This window comes from Emys orbicularis, chromosome 2 (genome assembly GCF_028017835.1).
Source record: "Emys orbicularis isolate rEmyOrb1 chromosome 2, rEmyOrb1.hap1, whole genome shotgun sequence".
Taxonomy (NCBI): Eukaryota; Metazoa; Chordata; order Testudines; family Emydidae; genus Emys; species Emys orbicularis.
Window position 1 is genome coordinate 144,077,351 of NC_088684.1, and position 12,353 is coordinate 144,089,703.

The 12,353-nt window shown below is 63.2% G+C and overlaps 1 protein-coding gene across 1 annotated transcript; it reads right to left on the reverse strand.

Moving 5' to 3' along the window:
- Positions 1-263: 263 nt before the first annotated feature.
- CAPG (capping actin protein, gelsolin like) lies at positions 264-8,477 on the reverse strand. The gene is made up of 10 exons (XM_065398967.1): positions 8,403-8,477; positions 6,880-6,914; positions 6,459-6,631; positions 5,150-5,304; positions 4,604-4,771; positions 3,729-3,878; positions 3,456-3,548; positions 2,954-3,086; positions 836-924; positions 264-429 (listed from the first exon to the last, which is right to left on the reverse strand). The coding sequence occupies exons 1-10, from the start codon at positions 8,475-8,477 to the stop codon at positions 364-366; spliced, it is 1,137 nt and encodes a 378-aa protein (XP_065255039.1). The 3' UTR covers positions 264-363.
- Between the last annotated feature and the right edge of the window lie 3,876 nt (positions 8,478-12,353).

Here is a 12,353-nt window from a genome sequence, read left to right on the forward strand (position 1 = left end):
CCGGCCATCCGATCCCTCGCTTGGGGACCCTCATTCCCCACGTCCCTCCCCGTGGGCGGCTGTCACGTCTCAGGCCTGGACTGGCGCACACACTCCTGGAGGCCAGGAGCTGCCATCGCTGCTTGGCGCCGGGGCTGAGGGGGAAAATGGCACCGTCCCTGGTTCCAGGCCCTGCCCTTCCCAATCTCTCTCCAGCCCCCCCACCCCCATGAGGGCAGAGCAAAGGCCGCGGCCGCCCCGGACGAGGGAAGGAGGCAGACGGGTCCCTGCGCAGGTCATTTAATGAGATGCCTGGTGGCTACAGAGCGGAGGGCAGGCCCGGAGACGAAGCAGCGCCGGGCAGCCTTGGGGCAAGCCCCAGGTTCACTTCCAGCTCGCGAAGAACTGCCTGAAGAGGGGACTCTCACGGCCCTGGGGCAGGATCTCCACCTGCAGCCGACAGGGGGACAGAGACTGGTGAGGTGGGGAGAGTCCCGTGCTCCTAGCATGAGGTGGGGGGCATGGTGGGGTCCCAAAGACACTCCCCTTGCATGGGAGGAGAGATTTGCCTTGGGGTGAAGGGCCCTGGGAACCATCTCTGTGCTCTCTGTGGGGGGAAGCCAGGCCGGGGCAGAGAGCCCGGCAAAGGCCCAGAGACACCCAGAGATGTCCTGATTTTATAGTGACAGTCCCAATATTCAGGGCTCTTTCTGATATAGGCACCTATTACCCCCGACACTGTCCCGATTTTTCACACTTGGTATCTGGTCACCCTACTGGCAGGGAGCCCCCCATCACCTCCCCACTTCCCTTCCCCATCCCCCCAGGAGCCCGCCGGGGCCCAGCGCTCACTCACTTGGGTCTTTGGGGAGTACTTCATACGGGAGATGAAATCCTCAGCCACTTTCAGGGCTGCCTCCCGTTCCTGCTGGTTGGCTTTGCGCCCTGGCCGGGAGGGAGGGGAGCGTCAGGGCAGCCGATCCCCCGCACAGAGGGGACAAGTCTGGGGGGACAGGGCTGAGTGCTCTGCTGAGCACCCCTGGCACTGGGGGAGGTGCCCAGGGTCCGGTGCTAACCCTGGGCAGAGTGACTGTGGGGCAGATGCAGATGGCAGGGATGGAGAACAGGCCAATGGGAAGGAGCAGGGCCAGGCCAGGGCTGGCAGGATCCGTGGGTGCAGATCACCCTGGCTCCCTTGCTGGGGACTCAGCCCAGGGGCTCAAACCACAGCGGGGTTGCTCAGCTGAAGCAGGAAGCCCAAGGGGCGGAGGGCTGCTAGTGGGGAACGCCCATGCAGGCAGAGGAGGAAGGTGGCAGCATGGCCGGGCAGTGAGAACATGGCTGCGGTGCCTCCATCCGTCCCCCACCACCGGGCCGTGAGCTCTGGCCAGTAGGGGGATCAGCCCCGCCAGCCATGGGGGCAGAGCTCGGGGCACAGAGAGAGCGGGAAATGCCCTTGTGTGGCCTGTCTGGTGTGGAGTCTGCCCCCCAGGGGGTGGGGTAAGCAGGGCGCTAGGCTCGGGGAGGGGAAGAAAGCGGGGCATCTCCTGCCCCGTTCTGGGGAATGCCTACCCACTGGAGCCCCTGAGACATGGAGAGGGGCTTTCAGACCGGCTGGGGCCTGGGGAGGGAAGATGGGTCAGTGGGGGGGAGGGGAGGGTGGTCCCCGAGTTCCTTGGGTGCCAGGCATGGAACGGAGAAGCCTGCCAGCTGCCCTGATGGCAGAGACAGGCAGGGCCTGGCGTGGCAGAGCCTGGCGCGGGGGCAGCCGTGAGGGGACCGCGGTGAAACAGCTTCCGCTCAGCCAGGCAGGTGCAGACCGGGAGCTTTTGCCAGCCAGCAGGGCGGTCCCATGTGCAAAGCCAGGCAGGGGCGTATACCGCGCAGGCAGTGCGCATGAGGGACTGCCTGACGCCTGCCTGGGGACTGGGTGTGACGTTCCTGCAGCGCTGACTGTAGTGCACCGGGCTGCTGCATGGCCCTATGCCAAGAGCTGCAAGCTCCACGGTGACGGCCGAGACAGTGACCCTCCCGGTGGGCCAGGTGCCATCGCTGACTCGCGAGAACGGCCACCATTTTCCAGAGCAACGAGGCCCAGCTCCTGAATGGAATTCCAGCACCTAACTCCCATTGACTGCAGTGAGTTAGGTGCCTAAATCCCTTTGAGGATCTAGCCTGGGAGGGAAGGGGGGAGCTTCACTTGGCTCCGTACCCCGCTCCACATTTTCAGGCACCGCTGAAAACCCAGACCCCTTGAAAGGCAGCTCCAGATGGGACCCCCAAGGTGGCTTCTGAAAGCCTTGGCTGCTGGCAGTGGGCACGGGCTCCACCTCGGAGGGGAAGATGGCAGAGGGGCTACGCCGGCTCTGGATGAGGGCTCAGCGGGGAGCTCATCGGCAGGACAGGCAGGGAAATCCTGGCCCAACCCTTCCTAGAGCCAGCGGAACCCGCAAGAGACTGACTCGCGAGGGGTTCGGCCACCTGGATCCCTACGGGCGGGACGGGACGGATCGGTAAGCGGCACCCGTGCTCTGTCCTGCACCCTGCCTGGTGCCCCCTGCCACAGTGCATTAAAGCCAGCTGTGTGTACACTGAAAGCTGCTGCTTGCCACAGGGATGTTCTGCAAAGGGGAAGGGAGGGGGGGCTGGGTGTGGGGTGAAGGGGAGGAAAGGTGGGGTTAGGGGCATGGCGGGTAGAAAGGGAAGTGGGGCTGGGTGTGGGGTGAATGGGAGGAGAGGTGGGGTTAGGGGCATGGTGGGTGGGAAGGGGGGTGGGGCTGGGTGTGGGGTGAATAGGAGGAGAGGTAGGGCTGGGGGCATGGCGGGTGGGAAGGGGGGTGGGGTGAATGGGAGAAGAGATGGGGTTGGGGCACCCCCCAACTGAGGCTCGCTGGTACCACCCGGGCCGTGCGTCTCTGCCCCCCTGCAGAGCCAACTGGCCCCCTGCGGGCGGGCCGTGCCCGGGGGCTGGTACCTTTCCACACGTAGATCTTGCCGCACTGGCCATTGTCCAGGACGAAGCAGTCATCGGTGCAGAGCAGGCCCTGGCTGAAGGGGCTGCTCCCGGACACCTTGGTTAGGTTCATCTTCCCCGTCGCGTCCGACACCTGCCGGGGACAGGGAGAGGCGGATCCCTTCAGCGCCCGTCCCCCTACGTTGCCGAACCCACCCCAGGGAGCACAGCCCCCTGCTCCACGGCCCCCCAGCCTGCAGCTCCTAGCCCCCCCCAGCCCGCACTGCAGCCCCCACAGTCTGCAGCCCCAGCTCCTCCCCAGCCCCCAGCCTGCACCATAGCCCCCACCCCCACAGCCTCAGCCCTGCTTCCCAGCCTGCACCACAGCCTGCAGCCCCAGCCCCTCCCCACTTCAGCCCCAGCCCTGCTACCCGGTGCCCCGCTGTGCCCAGCCCGTGGTGGGGTGCCCTGCCCAGAGTGGCGCGGGAGCTCTGAAGCTGGGGCGGGGCGGGGGGAGCCTTGCCTTATAGAGAGCAGCTGCCCCCGCGTTCTTCTGATCCGCCGTGACGTCCTCCTCGGGGCTGCCCTGCCTCAGAGCGGGCTTGGGACCCAGCACCTAGGGAAAGGGGAAATCCTTCAGAGCCAGCGCCGCCACACCCTCCCCCCCCCGTCTCCAGCCCGTCCCCTCTGCCCCCTCCCCAATCCCAGCCCCACCCCCATGCCCCGAGCCCTCCCCGGATCCGCCCTGGCAGGACCAGAGCGACAAGGGCCCCGCTTCCAGCCCTGCCGGCCAGACCTGGATCATCTCGGGCGGCTCCTCCCCGTCGGACACGATCTCCACCCGGGCCTTGCCCTGCCGCTCGCTGTCCCGGATGGCCAGCGCCAGGTCCCGGGCCTTGTTGCGCTCCAGGATGTTGGATGTCTCCCCGCACCACGTGTAGATGGTCTGAGAGGAGAGAGGGGCACGCATGGAAATACACCTGCCTGCCAGCGCCCGGGCTCCCTACCGCACCCCCTCGCCTGCCAACCTCCCTGCTACCCGCCTAGCAATGCCAATGCTGCCACCTGCCAGCGCCCGGCCTACCTACCTCACCCCCTGCCTACCAACCTCCCTGCTACCCACCTAGCAATGCCAACGCCGCCACCCGCCAGCGCCCGGCCTACCTACCTCACCCCCCCGCCTGCCAACCTCCCTGCTACCCACCTAGCAATGCCAATGCCGCCACCCGCCAGCGCCCGGCCTACCTACCTCACCCCCCGCCTGCCAACCTCCCTGCTACCCACCTAGCAATGCCAATGCCGCCACCCGCCAGCGCCCGGCCTACCTACCTCACCCCCCGCCTGCCAACCTCCCTGCTACCCACCTAGCAATGCCAATGCTGCCACCCGCCAGCGCCCGGCCTACCTACCTCACCCCCTGCCTGCCAACCTCCCTGCTACCCCCCTAGCAATGCCAACGCCATCACCCGCCAGCGCCTCTGCCCGCCTGCCCCATGCACACCCTGCCCCCGGACGCCAGCCAGTCCATCCCCACCCCGGGGCTAATGCACCCACTACTCACCCTGGCCGATCCCCCTCCACCCCCAGGTGCTAATGCACCCGTCACCTGTCCTGGTCAATCCCCTCCATCCCCTGTGTCCGCCCAGGCCCCTGCCCCCAGTGCGGTCTTACGTCGCCCAGGTCCAGGATGAAGCAGTCCCCGGTGTTGTAGCTGGCCCAGCTCAGCTCCAGCTCGGTGGCCCGGATGTTTTTCTTGCCCTTCACTTGGTAGAGTTTGCGGATGGGCCCGGAGCCCTGGCTGGACTGGGTTTTGTGAAAGGCGGACTCCACACCGCCCTCCTGAGGGGCAGAGACAGAGAGGGGCCCTGAGCGCCAGCCGGGCGGGGAGCACGGGGACTAGCTGGGGGCAGGGGGAGGGGGGCAGATGGAGCAGGTCAGGATGGGGGGGGAGGGGAGGCAGGGGCTGACCTGTGGCAAAGGGAGTAATTGAGGGGTCAAGGGGGGGAAGCAGGGCAGGCCTGGGGTGATGGTGAGGGGTCAGACAGGTCAGGGTTGGGGGTTGGGGAGGGGATCAGACGGGTCAGGCTGAGGTTGGGGAGGGATCAGGCTGGGGAGGGTCAGATGGATCAGGCTGGGGCGGGGGGGTTGAGGGGGTCAGATGGGGCAGGCCAGGGCTGGGGGGCAGTTGGGGATCTGGGGTGGGCCCCTCCCTGGTACCTGGTACTTGATGCCATGGGGGAAGTACTCCATGAAGACGTCGGACTCGTTGCCCTGCACCTCGCGGTGCTGGACGGGCCGCTCGCCCAGCAGGGTGTTGAGGTGGGTGGAGAGCACGGCACAGGCCCCCTGCTCATCCCGCGAGGAGCTCTGGCCTGGGCGCGGCGGGGGAGGAAGAGCAACGGCTGAGCTGCCACCCGGCTGGCAGGGGCCCCGGCGCCGAGGGTTGCCAGGTGTCCAGTTTTTGACAAGAACACCTGATCGAAAAGGGACCCTGGCGGCTCTGGTCAGCACCGCTGACCGGGCTGTTAAAAGTCCGGTTGGTGCAAGGCTGGCAGACTCCCTGCCCGGTGGGACGGCCAGGGGGGCTCCGTGTGCTGCCCCCGCCCTGAGCACCAGCTTCGCAGCTCCCATTGGCCGGGAACTGCGGCCAATGGGAGCTGCAGGGCTGGGGGCAGCGTGCAGAGTCCCCTGGCTGCCCCTCCGTCTAGGAGCCGGAGAGACATGTTGCTGCTTCCCAGGAGCCACCTGAGGTCAGCACCACCTGAAGCCCGCACCTCGAACCTCCTCCCGCCACCCCAACCCCCTGCCCCAGCCTGGTGAAAACGAGGGAGTGAGTGAGGGTGGGCGAGAGCAAGCGACGGAGGGAGAGGGGATGGAGTGAGTGGGGGCGGGGCCTCAGAGAAGGGGCGGGGCCTCGGGGCAGGGCAGGGGTGTTTGGTTTTCTGCGATTAGAACATTGGCAACCCCTTGGCACCAGGGCTGTCTGCGCTGTGGGCTGGGGAGCCCTACAGGGTGGCCAGGGGGCCCAGGCTGATGTGCTCACCGGAGAGCCCGAGGAGCCTGAAGTCCCCTCACCCCATAACGGGAGCCCCCAGGGGGGAAGGGGGCTGGCAGTGCCATGCCAGGGAGTGCAGTTAGGGCAGGGAGCAGAGCCCGAGCACAGGCACTGGTTGGGCTCTCACACCCCTGCTAGCCCAGAAGGGCAGCTCCGGGCCCTGGCTCAGAGCTCAGACCCTGGTCTCTGCCAGCCAGGGCGCTGTCCCCTATGGGGTGTGAGGAAGAGGCGGGGCAGCCCCAGGTCCTGTGGTCTCTGCTCAGGCCGCCAGCTCACCGGCGCTGTCAGGGGAACCTTGCCCCAGCTCATGAGGGGGCAAATCTCCCTTTCTCAGGGGGGCAGGCATGGCCCAGGGTGCCGGCAGCCTCAGCTGGGCCATGGCCCCAGCACCCCGCTTCTCCCCTCCAGGCTGCCTCCCCCCACAGGGCTGGCCGGGAGCCCGAACCGCCATGCCGGAGAGCCGGCTCTTACCGATCCAGATGTGCAGGTTGGCTTGCTCCTCTGGGCCGTTGTGCAGGACCAGGTAGGAGTCCCCCGAGTAGAAGATGCCCTTGGACTCTGCCGGCACCGGGACCGGCTTCATCTTCTCCACCCGCCAGATGTGCAGGCCTGGCTGGTTCACCGAGGCATCGAAGGGGGAGCCGCTGCCGGAGTGAAAAGTGGCTGGGGTGAATCCGGAGAGGGGTGCGAGGGCTGGGGATGAGGGGCTGAGGGTGGGAGGGGCAGGATGGGGGTAAATCCAGATTGGGATGGGTGTGGGGGAGGGGATGGGGGTAACTCCAGGGGATGGGGAGGGGCTGTGGAAAATCCAGGTGAGGAGGGGTGTGGGGCAGGAGTTAGGGGTAAATCCAGGGGTTGGGGTTGGGGGGACTAGGGGCGACTGGCTCGGTACCTTTTGGGGATCGCCGTGTACATGGTGTCAGGGCCCTGGGGAGAGAGAGGAGCTGGTTAGCATTAGGGCCGGGTGGACAGAGGACCGGGCACACCCTGGCTCCCTGGCCAGGAGGTGCCCGCCATGCCGGCGGGCGAGGGCTCCTGCCCCGTGGCTGGGCTGGGGGCCGCGGGCCCCTCCCGGCCTGCACACTGAGAAGGTAACAGAACTGGTTTGGCTGCTGCTGAGTCATCCCCAGCCAGGCAGAGGAAGGAGGAGGTGGGGCCGGGCGTGTGGGTGCAGGGACCCCCGTGTCAGGGTGGGCGCTGGCCCAGAGAAAGCAGCCCCGCCCCCCTCGCCCCCCAGTGCTGGCCATGGCGAGGCGGGGCTGGGTGTGCTGGGTGTTATTCCCTGGGGGCTCTGACATCCTCTCACACTCCCTGTTACTTCACAGCCCACTGTGGTCAATCATGTGTCGCGTTTCTCACCCGCCTTCCTGCCAGCCCCAGCCGCCCTCGGGGGGCCTGTGCCCAGCTCCGCTCCGAAGGCTTGTTTATCTCCCAGCCGTTTGCCTCCTCCGCACGCATCCTGCCGAGACGGGACGGCTGCCAGCCATAGAATCAGCTCCCCACACCCGCTCCCACCAGCACCCCTGCCTCCTGGTGCCCTCTGCGTGGCCCAGCCGATCCCCGCCTGCCCATTGGGTCCCTCCTGAGCTGGATTCGAACCTGGGGCTCTTGGCTTTATGCCCATCCCCGAGCTGCACAGCCTGGGAGCCAGTGGCTGCCTGCAGCCCCCAGAAGGGCACGGATGCCAGGCTCACCACTAAATCCCCGCTCTGACGAGGTGGCGCAGCCTGGCCTGTGATGCAAAGCGCTGCATTGCTGACAGCAGGGGCGGCCGAGCCCCGGAGCCCTGGCTAAGTCCCGCTCAGGGCTGGCCGAGCCGCCCGCCGGACAGTGCCCCCCGGCAGTGATGGATCCTGCCCTCTTTGCAAGCCAGGCCAACCGCCCCCAAACCCGGGCGCGTCCCTGCAGCTGGCCCCCTTGTCGGCAGCCTCAGCACAGGGTAGAGCTGTCCGGGGACCGACCTCCCATCCCGCCTAGTGCTGCCAGCCCTCCAGGACTATGTCATGGGACGTAACCTTCAGGAATACGGCCAACCCAAACTAGCAACCCGAGTCCCTCCTGACTGGGACAAGGCCCAGCAGGGGACGCTTGCCCTGATCCTGCCTGGCCTGGGGGAGTCGGGCTCCAGTGCTGAGTGCCCTGTAAATGACAGAGGAGGGGGCACACACCGGAGAGGTGTCTGCCCGGGGATTCAGCTACAGGCAGCTAACTGAACCAACAAGCCAGGCTGCCAGGAAACACTTATGGAGCCTCTGCCCGGATAAGCCAGCCCTGATCCCCTGCTTGGGTCCCAGCCTGCACAAGAAGGGGTCACCCCCTCACGCGCAATTACTGCACCACAACTGGAAGGTTTCCCCTTGCCTAACCAGGCCTGCGACAAACAGGAAGAGGCAGCGGAGGAGCAAAGTTACTCACCGGGGGAGTCGTCAGCCTGTACTGCAAAACCTTAAGCCACAGGAGTTTAAAATCAGATTTCCTGGGAGGGGCCATCCCTCGCCCACACCCTGTTCCTCTCCAGCAACTCGCTTCTCTGTGGCTGCCGGGGAGAAAGAGAATCCGGCGCTGCTGGGCCAGTGACTCGTCTGACTCCTGACCTGCCCCCCACCCTGCCAATGCCGTGCTGGGCGTAAGGAGACTCAGCAATTGGCAGCTCAAGGTGGGGCCTCCCTTCGCTTTTCATTAGTGTTATTGTCAGAAGCACTGGCCTGGGTTAGTATTTTACTCATTTTAAAAACGGTTTTCAAACAGATCTGAAAATACAGCCCAGCGAAGCTAAGTTACATGCTTCAGCCCCGGCCAGAGGGGCCCTGGGCAATGGCCCTGCTTCCCACCTTCTAACGCAGGCCCTCCACTTGCGACCCCGCCTAAACCCGTCCCCCGACCTCCCTGAGGGCCACGACCCCCAAGTTGAGAAACACTTTCGAAAGACAACCGTTGTGCAATGACGTGATTGGCGACTTTGCATCGAAAAAGGGCTGGCGACGTCGCTTTTAATGAAGGCCAGACACCGTTGATGTAGTTTCATTGTTATTTCTTTCCAATACTGTTCATTTCATTGAACGTGGACTGGATAACAAGTTTATTAGTATGTGTTATGTGTTGGGGAAGGGGAATATTCCTGCTCCGGGCCCTCAATGGGCTCGTACCGCCTTTGCATCCTGCTATTCCAGTCCTGAGCCCCACCCCCAGCGCTGCCAGTGCCCCTCACTCCCGACCCGCGGCCCCCTGCTATCCCAGCCCTGTCACCACCCTCATCTCTGCTGCAGCACCTGGTGCTGTATATAAACTACGGCAGAAGATCGAGTCCTGCTGGAGCAGATGGAGCTGGAGCGGGGTGTCCGTGTGCTGGGCAGACATGCAAAGAGCAGGGAAACAGGCCACAAGAGGAAGGAGGTTTAATAAATGAAGGAAACTGTGGCCTTGGGCACAGGACCACGATCTAGCGGGATGGTTTTCATAGCTCAGCAGAGAAGATAGAGTAGTTAAAAGGGGGTGGGGAGGGGAGGAGTGGGATGTGGTGGTGACCGTGCCAGGGAACTGGAACTGAATCCCAAAGAGCAAGAGGCTCCCTTCACAGTTCGTGCCCACTCTTGGCCCCGTGCGGTCCGTGGGGGGTGCCCCTTTCAGTGAGACAGCCCTTCTCGGGGGTCCACTCTCTCGCGGGGGTTAAGCCCCTCCGCCTCCTGGAGCCACACCTCTCTGAGCCTTAGCACGTCTGTCTCTGCCGTGGGCCCCCTCAGGGAGTCCCCTCACTCTGGACCCCCGGGGCCTCCACTCCCAGAGGGAATAATGCCCCCCTGTTCTCCAGACTGGAGTGACTCTCAGCCAGTGTAACACAGGAGGGTTTATTGAGAGTCTGAACCCAGCACAGAAAACTCTCAGGGCCTCAGGCCTGGCCTCCCTCAGCACAGCACATCCAAGTCTCCCTGCATTCAGGTGAGCTCTGCCTGTTCCCTCCTCCAGCCCAGAGCTCCCGCTTCCCAGCTGGGCATCCGATATCATCGGCCCCAAGCCCCGCCTCTGTCCATTGTCCCCTATCCAGGTAAACAGGGTCCTCTGAGCCTCAGGGCCGGCTTTAGGAAGTGCGGGGCCCGATTCGAACAGTTTCGACGGGGCCCCGGCAGGGATGACTAAAAAAAAAAAAACACATAAAAAAATACACGTGGGGCTTGTACTCACCGGGCCGCACTCCTAGTCTTTGGCGGCGGGTCCTTCACTCGCTCCGGGTCTTCGGCGGCACTGAAGGACCCGCCGCCAAAGACCCGGAGCGAGTGAAGGACCCGCCGCCAAAGACCTGGAGCGCCGCCGGGTGAGTAAAAATTAAAAAGGTGCCTCTAGCCAGGGAAGGGATTCTCTGGCATTTGCCCCCCACTCTGGGCGTCCCTGCCACTGGGCGCGGGGCCCTCTTGGGCGCGGGGCCCGATTCGGGGGAATTGGTGGAACTGGCCTAAAGCCGGCCCTGCTGAGCCTCCTCTGCTCTCTTCGCAGCCCATTGTCCTCCCACTGGCCAGAACCGGCTGTGACTCCTGAGCTGGACCTCCAGGTCACCAGTTGCTGGGGTCTTCATTCTCCACGCCAGTGGTTGGGGGTCCCAAGTTCCCTCGCCAGTCCTCTGTAACAACAAACTCCCTCTCCCATCACCTCGTTAAACCAGTAACACCCAGGGAAATTGAATCCCACCCCCTCTGCATGCAAACCATAGGAAAACCAAGAAAATCCCCCATAGGAAACACGGAAAACAAGAAACTCCCCCACTTCATCACAGTGAGCAACAAAGGAGAGAGCGCCATGGGCGCTGGCCACCCAGCCCCCATGGGGGAGAAGGGATGGAAATGACGCAGTTCTGAAACCAGAGGCTGTGCTGGTGGGGGAGGTTAACTCCCCAGATAAGCTATCTGCTGGGTAATCGGTGCTGCCAGACATGCATCACACCAGAGCTCCCTGAGTGCTGTGCAAAGTAGCTTTGTGATCCCAACGATAAAGGCCCTATGCAGAGCAGAGGCCCTGCTGGGTCTAAACCGAGAGGCTGTGACTATGGCTTCACTTCAGAAAAGGTGTTTTTTACACCGGGACAATGAACTCCTAGTGGAGACAAGGCTCTGGAGCGGAGCCCACCTCGATGGAGCTAGTCGAAGTGAACCCCAGCGGGGGGGATACAGGTCCATTATTTATCTCCCCACCAGTCTGCGTCATCTGCAAACTTCACCAGCAATGACTGCATATTTCCTTGCAGATCATTGATAAAGATATGGAACTGGATTGGCCCAAGAACAGATCTCTGAAGAACCCCCCTAGAAACACCCTCTGGGGTGACGATTCCCCACTAACCGTTCCATGTTGAGATCTATCCGTTAGCCAGTTTTTACCCCACGGATTAGGTCCCATAACGATTCAGCACTATGCTACTTTTTGATCAGAACATTGTGCAGCACTGATGCCCTACAGAAATCCAAGTACATTATTATTTACTGTTTACAGTATGGTAGCATCTTGGATCCCCCAGTCACGGACCAGGACCCCATTGTGCTAGGCGCTGTACAAACACAGACCAACAAGACCGTCCTCGCCCCCAAAGAAACTAATCTAAGTAAAACTAACATATCTAAGTATTTATGTCAACACAGTTACCGTTATCAACCCGACTTGTGATCTCATCAAAGAACGACCACAAGTTTATTTAACAATCCCTATTCTCCATAAAGCCATGCTCATTTGCATTAATGGCGCTGCCTCCCTGCTGGTGGGCAAGGGGTGAATGGTGCATTGCAGAGAAAACTGGTCCATTAATGAGTGATGAGGGGACGCCGATCCAAGCATAACCTTGGCCAGCTGGACAAGAGCTACTCTGGCCACAGCCAGTTCTTTCATAGTCAAGGGTCCTCAGTTTTTTGAACTGTCTTCCTCCCAGAGTGCATAGGCTGTCCTCCACCTCCCCCCCTTCCTCACAGCTGCCTTTCAAAAATACCTCCTCCATCTGGTCATCTCACTCAGCCCCTGCTGCAATGAACGGGACAGTCTCACAGAGTTTAAGCCCACAAGAGCCCATTAGAGCATCTCAGCACAGGTCCTTCAGCGACACCCGTACCGAGCCCAAAGTCTCTCGTTAGACGAAAGCTTTTCAGTCCACTGGAGTTGCATGCTGCAGGCAGAGACCAGGAGAGTCCCAGCTGCCCCCAGTGCTGGAGGATCTGCTCAGGGGAGACATGCCCGGACGATCCAGGCAGGCAAACCACGCCCCATGCTGCAGAGGAAGACAAGCCCCGCCCCCCTCAGAGCTCTTGTCTCAGGCTCTTTGCAGACTCTGGCAGGTGCCTCGGCATCACAGCCAAACCAGCTCAAGACGGAGGATTTTGAAATGGAAGCTAA